The sequence below is a fragment of the Rhinolophus sinicus genome, chromosome 7 (assembly GCF_057876585.1).
Source record: "Rhinolophus sinicus isolate RSI-liver-muscle chromosome 7, RSI-T2T, whole genome shotgun sequence".
In the NCBI taxonomy this organism is placed as follows: domain Eukaryota; kingdom Metazoa; phylum Chordata; class Mammalia; order Chiroptera; family Rhinolophidae; genus Rhinolophus; species Rhinolophus sinicus.
The window spans coordinates 25874860-25891426 of record NC_142507.1 but is presented as its reverse complement, the minus strand read 5'-3'; the positions used below and the strand labels follow the sequence as shown (position 1 = coordinate 25891426).

The following is a 16567-nucleotide window of genomic DNA, read 5'->3' as shown; positions in this document are numbered from 1 at the left end:
ACATCTTGATCTGAAAGGCTGCACCTTAAACAGAGAGTGTCCACCCCTGAATTTGTTGTCCATTGCTGTCTGACTCCTTTGCATTTCTATCTCAGATATTGAAAGGAATTTGAATTGTATTTTATACTTATACCTGTTCCTCAACAACTTCTTCTAAATAAATCTAGAAGGTGTACCTTAACTAACTTGGGTAATCCTTTCTCATTTGAATTACTGCAACATTGTCCAAAAAGGCTTGCTCGATTTATTGTTGAACACATTCTTTTTTATGCACCAACTACGTGCTACGATCATTGACAGACACTAGGAATACAAAAATAGATACAGTTCCTTCTCTTAAGAAACCTACAATGTAATAGAAAAGACATATCTGGACCTGGTTACTTTCAGATAGTGTGATAAGAAGCCAAAGCATTATAAGGACATATAGTTATATCCCTCTGTGTTCCATCTTCCACACCGCTACCAGATTAGTGATCCTTCTAAAATGTAAATTCAGCTATGTCATTAGTATGTCTTGTTAATTACTTTAGTGGCTTCCTACTACCTTTAAGACAATATGTTAGCATAGTATAGAAACCTCTTAATGTTCTGGTCTCTGCCTACAATTTAGCATCATCTCTTGCAATCCCCCCCAGCAATCAGTGGCTCTGCTATACTCCATGCTTTTATACGTAACACTCCCAAGAGTGCAAACCCTCATTCAGAAAGCTTTTTTCACCAATCTGATTTAGATGTCCCTTTGAGAGCAGAGAATTGTAAGCATACCCTAGCATAGCACTTATTATAATGCATTACAGTCGAGTCTGGTGGGGATGTTAACTCTAACCTCTTTGTCCAGACTCAAACATAGTTCAGTAACACAGAATTAATTCTATGACTAGTGGTAAATATATTAATTAATATGATACTATCTAAGGAAATAGTGAAAGCTATAAACATTTGTCTATTTTGTGATCTTTTGATGTTTCTATTTTTATCCCTTTATTCATAATTGCCATTCAAATTTACAAAATTTATAAAATTAGTATGTAGTTGAAATATTTATTTTGTAAAATGCAATTACTTAAGCCAAAGACATATTTAATTAGGATAATTTCACATGAATGAAAAACAAATGAGAAGTGTAAAGATGTGTAAAGAAAAGTAGTGGTAAAGAAAAGGTTTCTCATGGTTTTCTACTAAATATGACCCCCTAGCAAACCCACAAAAAAAGGAAGGAAAGGAGACACTTTGAAGAGCCACATTAATATTGTGAGGGTAAGCGGTGGATAGAAGGCCAAAAAGGATTATGTGTCCGTGTGCTTTTTGCTAAAGTTGAAGGGTGATGCAAAATAGAAATAGGACTGTGTGGGAAGGTTTGATTTACTGCTTAACTAAAAGACACATAAAGATAATTTGCAAAGAAAATAAAAATGCTTGTGGTTATTCCTGGGAAAACATTAGTTAAATGTCAAATACCAGGTAACTGGTGTTATAAGGAGTGCAAAATTAGATCCTGGCTTCAAAGCATCTTTGCTATAATTTTTAGTGCTCTATGTATTAAGTCACAATCCACATAGATTATTCTTTTAGTGTTTTTGGCCCCTATATAGTAAACTATCCTACTTCCATTTCTCATGAAGTAGCTGGCATACTGCTTAAATTATCTTCATATGTAGTAGTTGTTTCTGTTTTTCTTAAAGAAGAATTTTTCTGTAGGGCATGAAAAACTGGGGTATGCAAATAGTGATAAGGAAACTGATAAATGATGCACTTGAGTTTGTTTTGCCTATTTTTGTTCAATATGGAAGTTTTCACTATCATTTGTGTAACTTTGGTTTTCATTTATATACAATCAAGGAATTTTATTTTTTAATAGCCTGCAGCTAAGGAACGCTGGATGCTCTACAAATGTCAATTAATTCACTAATCCGCATCCCTTGGTTTGTAGCCAGCTTTGCATTCCAGCTCGCTGATGGATTACACCTACCTTTGAGAATCTTTGTTATAAATGGCAAAAGTGAAGAATAAGGGCAGGGTGTTTCTTTTTCCTTCCCACTGAAGTTCTCTAAATCACTGGCATTTCCAAACTTAAAGTCAGTTCTAAAAATGGATCTTAAACGAATGAATAGCTTATGGGAAACATTTTACTAGAGGAGGTGGGGGAGGGGAGCTTAAAATAATAACAGCATTATAAGGAAGAAGAAATTATGACTCTGCACACTATGTTTGAAAAAAATCAGTAAATTACTTTTTCTGGGTTTAGTGTCTTGTACTAAATAGTGCTCTGGGTTTTTCTTATATATTTAGAAAGAAATCAGGCAATTCACTTATAATCATGCTCAATAAATGGGTTTGTGGTGTTTAGTTAAGGTAATTATAGCAAAGCAAAGAAACAGGTTGAGATAAAAGAAGAAATATAAACCATGGAGAATAACAGACTTGGATTTGATTCCCACTAATTAGCTATGAAATATTATCAATGTGTATGATGTTTTCTTAATTATATAGTCTAGAAAATGGCAATATTCTAGTTAGCACACAGCTCTTGCAAAAATTAGAGAAAATGTACAAAAGGGCCTACCACAGTGTTATGTTCATTGTAATAATAATGTTCCATGAAAAGACAACAACAGACACAGGGAATGCTTCACAGGCACTAAATGAAGTATTTTAAAATTGATTTGTACATGTATTCACCCATCAGTATTAGGAATAAATGATAGATTACGTATTATGTGCTTCATTATCTTTACATAACATACTGTGCTTGATAATAATCAATGTTTCATCTTCAATCACAAATGCATTAATCATTATTTGTAAGCACATTTTATAAAGATTACTCCCCAAGTTAAGAATTATGACCTTAAATGATAAACCCCAAATGGCATTACATCCAAAGTTTTTTAGCATTTATCTGTTTGCTTGGATTGTTTTAAATAAAATGTAGCTATTGCAAAGAGTAGCTCAGGGACAAAAGATTCTTTTGCAAAATGATTATTTTTCAAAATCTTTAATGTAAGAGCACTTAGATTAATAAGCTTTTACTATATATTTTCATATTATTTTCCTTCTTTGTCATCTTCAATGACTTTATTACACCAACAATATTGAAAATGTTGTGATCCATTGTATTGTTCTTTCTTCATACATATAGTTATCTTTGCGTTTAGCTTTTAAGCACTTAAAATATTTAAATGTATCTTCAAAATGCCAGATGCACTTTATATGTATCAGTCCATATAATCATTCAAAGAATATGTTGACTACAACACTATTTTTGACTGTCAAAAACAAATAAATGTTTTGATAAATCATAGGTGTTTTGGATCCATTATTGCTATACTTAAATTCATTCAATATTTTATTTTATACTGAAAATGTTTATCATTTTTTGAAATGTATTCCATGGGAAAATCTACCTGGTTTAACAAAATTAAATACGTTTTTCTTCCAAAAATATCCTCAGACGCTATTATGCAGATAATCCTCATTAAATGTATTTGACCATGTTTATTTAACATCCTTTTTCTTCAGGAGCAAGCAGAAGTTACCCATGAAAAGACATGGGGAAGTGAAAATTTAGTATGTAATTTTATTATAAATGAAGGCTTTGGGTCAAATTCCAGATTTCAAAGATGTTCTGAAATATCTTCATAAATTGCTATTATTTATTTATTGGTTTTGTTTTGTTTTCCTTTTACTCCCTCCTTTTTGACCTGATTTCCATCAAGTTTAACCTATTAAGATTACTACTGGTGATTGGAAAATTCACAGTACTTTATAAGTTCTCACTTTAGTGTATGTCTCTTCCACTTCTCCTAATTGCACGACTCCAATAACATGACAGCCTAATAATACAAGGGAAGAGAAGGGACACGTTTCTTCTTTAATATTTATCCTCTCTCAATGCATTTTTTTCACAAAAGTTAGGTTCACTGTGTGTCTACTATATATCAGCTGCTCTGTTAAGATCGAGGGATGCAGTGATGAGCTTGTTTGATCAACTACCTGTCGACTTGAAACTTTCTTCATATTGGAGAGAGACAGAGCAAGATGATCACAGATTGCAGTCAGGTTTGTCAAGGAAATGAGCAAAGTATTGAGAAAAAGAAGACCTCAGAAGGGCCTTTTAACAGTTTGCCAGGAAAAGGCTCTTTGAGGTCTCTATTTCTAGAGGGGCCTAGATGGAAAGAATGGAACAGCTATGAAATAAGTTGGGGGAAGAATTTTCAAAAAGTGGCAAAAGGAACTGTTAAGCCAGAAAAACAAAAGGATTTTTTTTTTTTTGAAACATAAGGGAGAGAGAAAGAGAGAGACAGAGAGAGACAGAGAGAGAGAGAGAGAGAGAGAGAGAGAGAGAGAGAGAGAGAGACAGAGAGAGAGATCATTCTAATTGTAAAAACATAGATTTATGTGTTTATTTGTAACTTATCTGAGGCCTCTGATTCATAACATTGTTTGTACAAGGTCTGACAATTAAGTTCCCAAACTGTTGCAACAGTGTTGCTAGTCTTTTTTGATATCAGAGGGGTTATATTCATTATGAATTTGTACTGGCTGGAAAAACAGTTAACCAAGTTTACTATTTGGAAGTGCTGAAAAGGCTACATGAAAACGTTAGATGACCTGAACTTTTCGCCAACAATTCATGGCTCTTGCATCACGACAATGCACAAGCTCACACGGCACTGTCTGTGAGGGAGTTTTTAGCCAGTAAACAAATAACTGTATTGGAATACCCTCCCTACTCACCTGACCTGGCCCCCAACGGCTTCTTTCTTTACCTGAAAATAAAGAAAATATTGAAAGGAAGACATTTTGAGACATTCAGGACATCAAGGGTAATACGATGACAGCTCTGATGACCATTCCAGAAAAAGTGTTCCAAAATTGCTTTGAAGGCACTAGTGTTGGTGCATAGCTTGCCAAAGGGAGTACTTTGAAGGTACCATAGTGATATTCAGCAATGAGGTATGCAGCACATTTTCTAGGATGAGTTCGGGAACTTAATTTTCTGCCCTCATATTTAACATATGCCTTTTACTTTAAGTGGTCTAAATTAACTAACTTTTCCATATTTAATACCAAAAGTAGGATGAGTCTATGCTTTAGGAAGACATGCAGATATAGTGGAGATAATTACAAACCAACAAAGGTAGCAAGTGAAAGATATTGTACATTTATATGGTCATTGATCATTAAGTAAAAGATGTCAGATCTCTGGAAAAAGGATGAGAGTAGGAGACATAGTCAAACATTTTCCTCTAATTTTGAGTTCCCTACAGTTCTAGTTGAATATCAGACCCCTTTGTAATCAATAAGTGGGGTGACCATGCAATTTACTCTTCACATGTGATAATAAGTAATTATTAGAAAACACGTTAGTTTTCTGATATTGGTAGACCTGAAAAATAGTTCTGTTCAAAAGTTATTTTAAAAGACTATTATCCCTAAAATATAAACATGTTTTTAGGCATAGTAGAGAAAAATTGAAAGACATTTGTATCAATATCTAAGTTTTAATAAGCAGGGTAATTATTTTTTGGTACATAATTTAGTAAAGTACTGCAGCTTGTTAAGATGCAATTATGAATGATGTATTCACCAAAACCAATTCAAGTATACTTTAGCTACATGTTTCTTAATTTAGGGAAATATTAATATTACCACAACATTGTGCTCTACTGATTCATATTACCATTGCAGTTACAAGTAACATATCCAATGCTGAAGTTTTAACTGAATTTATAATAGCATTCAAAACAATAGATTTGACATAGTGAAATTTCTAAAGCTTTACTTTGATTGTACAACTTAAATGGAAAAAAAAGTTATTAGAGTTAACTGATTTTCTAAGTAAAATATCAGTAGACAAATGACATCATTTAATTGTGAAGTTTTCCTGTTAATGGAGACAAATCAATTTCAATAGCTTCACTTTGATACATGTATAAGAAAACTTGAAGTTCAAAATGACCAGATTTTTTTTTAAAGCAGAGTCATTTGATCTAAATAAATACTTATGCAAAAAGAATGATTTTTAAATATAATTATATGTCTAATTATATTATAAAAACTCTGGGCATTTTTAAAAAGTAGCTACTAATATTTCAAATATCTTCCAATTTGTGCTGTTTTTATGTGATCAGAGATACTGTAGTTCCCATGGTGGATGGGTAAACATCAAAATACATTTTGTTCAATTATACACACATTATCAACTTTTTGAGATATTAGAATTCACTAGTTGTTCCTGCTACATGCAGTCGCCATTAGCAACCACAGTCTTTGGTTTCCTGAAGAAGATCTGCATTAATCCCACCTGGGTTTATTCAGGGGATTGATTTAAAGTGGGGTTCCCAAGCTGGTTGGAGTGAGGTGGAATGAAGATAACCCATTTTCACCACCCCAGCCTTATCCAGAACTAAACCTTCTGAAGACAGAGGTGCAAGCAGAGTTCCAGGCAAGATGGCAGAGTAGGAAAATACTTCCCTTGCCACCTCCCATGATCACATTAATATTATTGCTAACTTATAGCATAATCATCCTGGAGAACTATCTGAAGACTAGCTGAACAGAAGTCCTATAACTAAGAATTTAAAGAAGATGCTATGTTGAGACTGGTAAGAGTGGCAGAGACACAAAATGGCTGACCCCACACCCACATGTGTTGGTGGAGCATCAGGAGGGATATCTTGATGGCAGAGGTCCACCCTTAGGACCTAGCATCACACAAGGACACCAAGCGTAAGTTTCCAGTGCCGGGAAGAGGAATCCCCACAACATCTGGCTGTGAAAATCAGCAAGGATTCCACCCATCTGGGTGAAACAGAAACTCTGCTGGAAACCCAGATGTCCTTTTAAAGGACCTGCACACAGACTTACTCACAGGCATTTACTCTGGACTCTGGCAGAGGGATTGCAACTCAAGTGACACCAAAGGAACACGGAAAAGCTGTCCCAGTGTTGAGTCTTCTTCCAATGTAGCCTATAGGTGGCACCATCTTTCCCTGAGCCCTCACATACATGGCCAACTTTGAAACTGTGTTGGGTTGGTGAACATTTCTAACTCTACCCCAGTGACTCCCTGGAACACTGCCTCACCCAACTAGCACACCACCAAAGCCATTTTGGGAGCCTGGACAACCAACCCCAACCCATGCACCTGAGGAGACTCTTTCAGGAAGAAATAGCTTGTCTCAGGCTGCACGCTGAATGAGGCACTTTCCATGGTGAGTAACCCGCCTCACCAAGGCTTCAGTATTACCTGGACAACACTCATGGGTCTGCAAACATGAGGAGGGTAACAGCTGGCCTAGATTTGCTCTGAGACTTTTTAAGGGCCTCTGGCTTAGCAATGGCACCAAACCTGAATTACATTGACCTGGTAAACATAACTTGCCCCACCCTGGTGACTATTCTAGGCCCAACCTCACCCAACTTGTGTAGAGTCCAAGGCTCTTTTAGTGGCTGAGCTGAACCTCACGGGCAACTGGCAGGTAGAGTCAAGCCTCAGGGTGCCTTGAACATTTTAATGAGTTGCCTCAGGCCTGGTACTGGTAACAGCTAAACTCAGTTCTCAGCGTGGCCTCTCCCATGCACCTCCAGGTCCATCACAGGGAGCAACCAACCATGGGTAACTTTATAGTTTCTACCAGGTAGCACTGGTCCAGTCACAGACAGTGGCTGACCTGGGCCTGCACCAGAGCCCCACCCAAGAGGCCCCAGAACCAACACAAGAAGAAGCCAGCCTCAGGCTATAATAGAGTTACTATGCAACTAACCCCACAAGTGGCACACCAAAAGGGTGGTCACAACAGGCACACAAACCCACTGGGGAGAATCCCCCTCTGTGGGGTCAGCCCCCACACAGCAGCTCATATGCTGTAGGCATGGCCAATCTTCATAGTCAGTCAGGCTGAGAGTCAATCCTACCTACCCACTGGTTTGCCAATAGCAATCAAGGCTCAGCTACAACTGTAGGGCACACAACTCACACAAGAGACACTCCTGGAGCAGTTGGTGTGGGTAATCAGGGAGACTGTGCCACTGAGACATACAAAACATTTACTACATAAAGCCACCAGGCAAAACTGAGAGACATAGGAGCTCTTCCTAATATAATATATAGAAACAGAGGCAGCCAAATGAGAAAATAAAGAAACATGTCTCAAATGAAAGAATAGGAGAAAAATCCAGAAAAAAATCTAAATGAAATGGAAGTAGCTAGCTACCAGATGCAGAGTTCAAAACACTGGTTATAAGGATGCACATGGAACTTAGTAACAACTTCAACAAAAAAATAACATGCATAAAAAAAAGGACATTGAGACCATAAAAAAGAACCAACCAGAAATAAAGAATACAATAACTGAAATGAAGAATAAGCTAGAAGGAATCACCAGCAGACTACATGAAGCAAAGGACTGAATCAGCCATTTGGAAGATAATAAAGCAGAAAACACCCAACAAGAACAGCAAAATCAATCAATCAATCCATCAATCAATAAATAATAAATTAGGACAACACCAAGTGTAATAACATTCACATAATAGAGGTACCAGAAAGAGAAGAAAGAGACCAAGGGATCAAGAACCTATTTGAAGAAATAATGAGTGAAAACTCCCTTAACCTGACAAAGGAAGTAAACGTACAAGTCCAGGAAGTACAAAGAGTCCCAAAAAGGCCCACACTAAGACATATTATAATTAAAGTGCCAAAAGTTAAAGACATATACAGAATCTTAAAATCAGCAGGAGAAAGGCAGTTAGTTATCTATAAGGGAGCTCCCATAAGACTCATCTGATTTCTCAACAGAAACTTTGCAGGCCAAAAGGGATTGGCTTCAAATATTCAAAGTGATGGAAAGCAAGGACCTACAACCAAGATTATTCTACCCAGCAAAGTTATCATTTAGAATCTAAGGAGAGATAAAAAGTTTCTCAGACAAGGAAAAGCTAAAGGAGTTCATCATTACCAAACTAATATTATAAGAAATGATAAAGGAGAAGGTGTGTGTGTGTTGGGGGGGAGAATAAAAGAACATACATATGAATAATAAAATGGCAATAGCTATGTACCTATCAATAATCACTTTAAATGTAAATGAATTAAATGCTCCAATCAAAAGACATAAGGTAGCTGAATGGATAAGAAAACAAGACCCATATATATGCTGTTTAGAAAATACCCACTTCAGATTGAAAAGCAAACATAGACTGAAAGTAAAGGGATGGAAAAGACATCCCATGCATTGGAAACAAAAAAATAAAAAAGCTGGGGTAGGAATATTTATATGAGACAAAATAGACTTTAATACAAAGCCTATAATAAGAGGCAAAGGACATTATATAATGATAAAGGGATTAATCTAACAAGAGGATACACCCTAGTTAATATCTATGCACCAAACATAGGAGCACCAAATACATAGAGCAAACATTGATCATCATAAAGGGAGTGATCGACAGCAATCAGGGAGACAGCAATCAGCAATACAGTCATAGAAAGGGACTTTTACATCCCATTGACACCAATGGACAGATTTTCCAGGCAGAAAATCAACAAGGAAACAGTGGCCTTAAATGACACACTAGACCAGGTGGATTTAACTGATATTTTCAGAGCATTTCACCCCAAAAGCAGGAGAATATACTTTCTTTTCAAGTGCATATCAATACTTTTCCATGATAGACCACATGTTAGGCCACAAAACAAGTCTCAACAAATTTAAGAAAATTGAAATTATATATCAAGTGTCTTCTTTGACCACAATGGTATTTAACTTTCAATCAATTACAAGAAAAAAAAAACAAAAAAAACACACAAAAAAAAACCCTGAAAAAGCACCAGTACATGTAGGCTAAATAACATGCTACTAAACAATGAATGGGCTAACAATGAGATAAAGGAAGAAATCAAAAGATATTTTGAGACAATTGAAAATGAAAGCACAATGACCCAAAAGCTATGAGACACAGTGAAAGCAGTCTTAAGAGGGAAATTCATAGCAATGCAGACTTACCTCAAAAACAAAAAAAAAAAACCTCAAATAAATAAGCTAAGCTTACACTTAACGGAACTAGAAAAAAAGACAGTGAACAAAGCCCAATTGCTGTAGAAGGAAGGAAATAATAAAGGTTAGTGTAGAAATAAAGGAAATAGACTCTGAAAAAACAATACAAAGGATCAATGAAATCAACAGCTCATTCTTTGAAAAAATAACTTATAAAGCTTTTACTGGACTCATCAAAAAAAAAAGAGGAAGAGACCCAAAGAAATAAAATCAGCACTATAAGAGAAGTGACAAATGACAGTACAGAAATACAAAGGAGTATAGGAAAATACTATGAGCAATTATATGCTAACAAATTGGACAATCTCAAAGAAATGGAAAAATTCACTATGTATTTAAACAATATGAGCACAGTTACATTTTAATTAGTGGTTTGATTCTTATGTAGATTGTATACTATCTAAATCTGATGCTGCAATACTGGAAGAGGAATTTTAGTCAAATAATCCAATGAACTGAGATATTATTGTTTGATGTGTCTAGTTTTATACAATGCTTATTCTAGTTCAATCTCAGGAAGACTCCATGCAAAACTTTGTCATAATTATTTACTCATAATTATTTTCATCTTTGAAAAGCTCCAGATTATTAGTTTGAGCTTCACAAGAAAGTTCTTGAGAATTATCTATGGAAGTATAAATTCAAAATTACTTTATCACTTCTACTGATAACAAAACAAAGAAACAAGCAATAGGTGTTTTTGCTTAGTGGCTGGCATAGACATATGCTTTAAATGAGCTTGTTTTTATTTTATAATAATATAAATCAAGATACTCTGATTTTTCTGTATGTATTTTTTGAAAATACATACTAAAGTTATTTTTAGAAATTAAAGTATATATTGAATACTATTATAGCCTTAGATAAATGTATTTCAATTTAGTATTTAATAGTGAGATATAATGTTAACTTAATACGATTAACTTCCCACTTAAGCAAGAACTCTATCTTGGTTTCAACACAGGTATTAATTGTATTGATTTGTATATGTTTCTTTTTTTCTTTTAGGCTATACTTTGGAGGTATAAATTTTCTCAGCTTAAAGGTTCTTCAGATGATGGCAAAAGCAAAATCAAATTTTTGTTTCAGAATCCAGATACTAAACAGATTGAAGCAAAGGTAAACCCAAGTTCATCACATAAACCACCTCTAACTGCATTAATACTGTTAAGAAGCAAAGGGGAGAAAATTTAAGAGAACCAAAAGTGTAAAAGGACACATTTTCTTTGTTTACCTTTAATGTCTCTCATGACCAAAAGAATAAATTAAAGATTTTAATTTTCACTGAAAGGCATAACTTAAATTATGCATAACTGATTGCATTTCTTACTTTTAATTCCTTATGAACTGCATTTATATCACACTAAAATAACATTCTGGTAACTAAACAGTCACTTTCTTAGTGGTTTAACATTCTAAATGATAATTTAAATGTTTTAAAAAATCTGACTATTTTATCATTATTTATGGGTTTCTTTGGATATGAATAGAAATCCTTACAAAAATTATTTTTAAAATTAATTTATGTTTTCCTCATGTTATTATGTTTTAAATGAAATTAATAAATAAATGATTTTTTGCTTTGTTTCATGCAAATGTTTGATATTCTGAAATACATTAACTATGTTGTATTTAACTCATTAGAAATATTCACTACTTTTATTTTTATGAATACATATATTTTTCACTATTAAAAATATGAATTATTTCCATTACTCTACTATGGAATTCACCACAACAATGTTTGGGTTAGAATTAATTATAAATATAGTATTCCAATGTGAAAAAAAAGGAAAAATAACAAATACCAAAGTGAAAAATTAATTCTATGGAAATTAATCCTCAAAATTAATTTTTCAACTCTAGATCAAAATTACCACAATTCTGTTACATTAAAGTGCCTATTAAATTTGGGGGCAATAGTCTTAGCCTGACATTAAAAGTCTTCCAACGAATGACCCTATTTGCTATTCTAGCACTCTCATTCTTCTTTTAACAAGATATCTTCTTTTTGCCTTATATATCTGCTCATGCTTTTCTCTTAACTTTTTTCATTAGTTTTTTCCTGATTCTCTCTGAGAATAACCCATTTCTGTCTTATGATTGTCTTTGGACTTATCTTACTACCCCCTCCTAGTCTGTAGGTTATTTAAAAAGGGAATTGTGGCTGTAGGTCCTTTTTTGCTGGTTCCTTTCCTACTGTATATCTCCAGAGCTTTGTTGTTACACATGGTCTTGCCTTGTATTTGTCTCCCTTCAGTTTAGACAAATATCTTGGTAACTTCATCCACTTCCTTTGTGTAACTTGTCTCATAATTTTCAAATCTACATTCCATCATTGCCTCTTCCCTAAGTATAGACTTATCTATGGAGCAGTCTTCTCTTCATTTCTTGCTACATCTTCTCTTTTCCCCTCTGGTTACCATTGATTGATCATTTACTTTGTTCCAGCCACTAACACTGCTCATTAAATTGATTCTTTCTGTTATTATCAAAATGCATTACTATTGTTCAGAATTATTTATATTTAGTTTTTGATAGATTTCTCAATGTTTCAAAACACTGGACATATCTTAATACTGGTGAATGATGTTAATATTGTCAGTTCTATATTCTTCTGGCAAATGTTGAACCATAAGCCCTAGTTGCTGACAGCAGTATAGCATTTGATAAGTTACTTCTCTTGTAATCCTTTCTAATGTGCCAACAAATCCTTTATGACAACAGAAGCAAAAGATAAATTCAATAAAATGATTATTCACTATAGTATATAGACAAGTTTAATGTAGTAAGATAAGTCCTTTATATATGCAGCTAATTATATTTAGTTAACTTTACTAGTTATTAGTAACCTGTCAGCTTCTAAATATTACTTATTATATGCTTATTATAGTGTTTTTAACAATATTTTAAAAATTCATTCATTAAGAGCTAGTTTCAAAAGGTTTTCATTGAATGTGTTAAACTTATAGGCAATTTTTGAATAGTAGAAAGAGCAGTCTTAAAAATAATGAGAGTATTTGGTGGGTTATTGAAGTTCTGTAAAGTCACCATCTCCTTCTATAAAACAAGGGAAAATAGTACTTCCATGAATAACATTGAAAATACCAGACTAAACGTGGATACTATTTAACATCAAATGCCACTAACCAATCAAACAATGACCAGTTCTATAGAATCGTTTAGCCATACTGTATGTGTCACCTCTGTTGACATCATAGAAATTGTATAAGAATTAAAACTACCACAAATTCTATTTTATAACTGTTATAATTACAACTGTGAGCAAGAATTAAAAGTATCACATAGAAGGAAAGCAAGGAGAATAACCAGCAAGTATTTCATTACTGGACTTACAAGACCCATGTATCATAAGCCATCCTTATGATTGAAGTTGATATCATTTGAGGATTCAACATTTTGTTAGAACATCACTATTTTTAACTAAGGGGGTAGGTAACATGATACAGTCAAAAGAAAATTAGAATCAGGTAGCTTTGAGATAAAATCTCTTCTTTAGCTTTATTACCTGGGGTATTTACCAGTAAATTACCACTGCTACCTTGCAGGGAAAATATAAAGAATAAATACCCCCTGTTTTCAGCATATAGAAGACACTCAATAAATCACTAATGAAAGGTTTCATTTTTAAAGAAACTAGCACAGTAACTAAGGAAATATTAGAAAAAATAGCTATTATTATTAGAAGAGTAGTCAGTAAAGATAATTATTAAATGTATATAAATCTTCTGTCCTTCCCACATTTAAAATTTTCAAGTTTAGAGCTATAAACTTTACAGAGACAAGAACTACTTTTATAGATTATATTATATAACTCCTCTAAATTTATATATACCATAACATTGGTGACCATCCTTCCTGGCAGTTATTTCATCAGTGTGCCTTATTCTCTAGATCAACAACTTTTAAACACAAAGAATATATCTTACAACATAGTATTCCTAAGGCTAGCCTGATGCTTGCCTGGGAATGCACAAGTAATAACTGTCTCTGTTTTAGTTAATATTTCCTGGTATCATTATTTAGTCACTCTCTCCAATCTTTTTTTTTTTTCCACTTAGGCAAACAAATTAACTAATTAGTCATAATCTGAATGGACTATGAAGTACATGTTGTGAATGTATATTAGAAGATCTGTAGAAGTATTTGGCATTTCTTTATGTATAATAAATGCATGCTGAATTGTTTATGCTGATTATCTGTTGTTTCCTTTTGTTTATTTTTTTATATTTTGGTTTCATTTATACTTTCTTTCAACAGAAAATAAAACAGTACAGAAATATGTTATTTATCACGTATAAGAAACTGACTTCTGGGGAAATTAAAGGCATTTACCAAACCATCAGAAACAAAAATAAAGCTATATGGATTTAAAAGTATTTGTGAATTTGTTTACAGACATAAAATAAAAATTTGTTAAAACATACTAGGTCACTACTTTACAGTGGAGAATTGTAAACACTTTTCTCAACATTTTGTTATGAAAATTTTCAAGCATACAGCATATTTAGCGTGGTTTCCAATAAACACCCATATATAATCAATCTAAATTCCACTATTGATATTCCATTATACTTCTTTATCACACATCTGTCTATCCACTTCATCATTTATCCATTAATCCATCAAAATGTTGACACATTTTGAAGTAAATTGCAGACATAAGCATGATTGAGCAATTTGCGATATGTTTTATTTGTGGAATGTTGTCTCTCTCAATCTGTTTCCAAATTTCTCACCCATTGTTTTATTGGACAGTGCCTTGAATTTATAGCTGTTTAAATAATTTGCAATTATATACTTTTAATTGTATAATCTAAAAGCAGACTAAGTAAACTTTAACTTGAGTAGAAAATAATCTTAGTAAAATGACAAAATAACCAGCAAATTAGATCACTATATTTTAGTCTATATTAAAAAATATTGTTTTCTAAGAAAGTAAGTTGTATATATACAATTTTGATCCCATTCTTAGGGATCCAAAGCATGAAATCACTTGATGCAACTGAGCTTTTATGAACAAATGTTTAACAAAAACAATATTTATCACCATATTCCTGGTATTATTTCCTGAAGTAGCTAATAAAAAAGAAGAAACACTAAACATATTTTCATTAAAAACCAATGACATAAAATTCCATATGTATTTAATGAAAAATTGACCAAACCTAGAAATATCAGCTTTCTTACGACTTAAATTAAGATTAAAGAGATCAAAATGATGATGATTTCAACTTACAGTATTTTGAGAAATGTTTTGAAAGCTATGTGGTAAGAGGTCTCAGTGTACTTTTACAGGTATGTTATAAATCCTGTATGATCTTGGAGAACCACTTGTGAATATTTTCTTATAATCACTAATGTATGAAAGATTATTTTTAGGTTAAACGTAAAGAACCCTTTGGTGAGTAAAGATATGGAGACAGTAAGTATTACCTCACTTGTCCTAGCTTTAAATAAATAAAGCAATACTAAATGAATATCAGTTACTGAAATTTTAAAAATCATTTATTGCAGTTTATCTTTATATATCATTTGTTGTTTATCTAATTTTTATAATAAAATGCTGCCCTGTAGTTGTAAGAATATGAGCTTAATAGTTAATAAGCTCTAAGCTCTGGCTTTAACATATAAATGTCTTTTATGTGGGATAAGTTATTAAACTCAGCCTTGGCATCCTCTTATATAAGATGGAGATTAATAAATTCCACGGTAGTTATAAGGATAAAAGTACATGTGCTATTCTCAGAAGGTTGAGAATACTAATGTACTTCTGTTACATGTTCAAAAATATCCTAGAATTGGCAGAAAGTTATAGGTAGAGAAAAAGTACAAAAGTCATTTGTGCCATCGGCATTAAAGTAAGATCAATTCACAGAAGAACCCATGACTCTAAACAGATGCAAGAGAAGACCATGAAAGAAATTCAAGTGATTGACCTTTATTCGGGAAGTTATCCATGTATACAGTCTGAAGTACTGGGGGATGAGGGTCGACACTTGTGCAATTGTCAGGATAGTTATTTGAAAACTACCTTTGAGTTTAATGGGTTAGCCAATCCCTCCTAACTCATGAGCTTTGCTAAGGTAGACATAAGAAATGATTTACTCTCATATTTCAGCTGTGAATGTGGATCAATCTCTGAGTGCCCCACGGGTCTCTAGAAAGGATAGCACCCCCTACTCCATAAGGAAAACTTCCAGCTATCTTTAGGGACAATATTTCTCATCTTCAATAATCATCAAAGACAAGCTCACTTAAGCAGAATATACATCAAACTCCTCATAGTGCTTAGAAAAACTTGCAGCCAATTTTTAAAACCTAACTCTTATGAACCAGACTAATTAGTGATTCTATGAAATATAAATATCAGAATTGAAATAAAAACTCCACAGCAGAATAGAAACATCTAAAGCTGAAAACTATAGCTGAGAGATTCTCTAAAGATAAAGTAGAAAACATATAGAAAATAAAAAGTGAAA

The 16567-nt window shown here is 33.3% G+C and overlaps 1 protein-coding gene across 9 annotated transcripts in view; it reads left to right on the top strand.

The window, feature by feature from the left end:
* Positions 1-16567, top strand: part of SNTG1 (syntrophin gamma 1) — an 817517-nt gene that overhangs the window by 761638 nt on the left and 39312 nt on the right. For 7 of the 9 annotated variants that reach the window (XM_074318426.2, XM_074318425.2, XM_019712572.3 and 4 more), the window contains one exon: positions 11073-11183. The exons of the other annotated variants lie outside the window; for them this stretch is intronic. In XM_074318426.2, coding sequence (XP_074174527.1) covers positions 11073-11183 — 111 coding nt within the window. The remainder of the gene's footprint in view (positions 1-11072; positions 11184-16567) is intronic. 9 annotated transcript variants of the gene reach the window in all.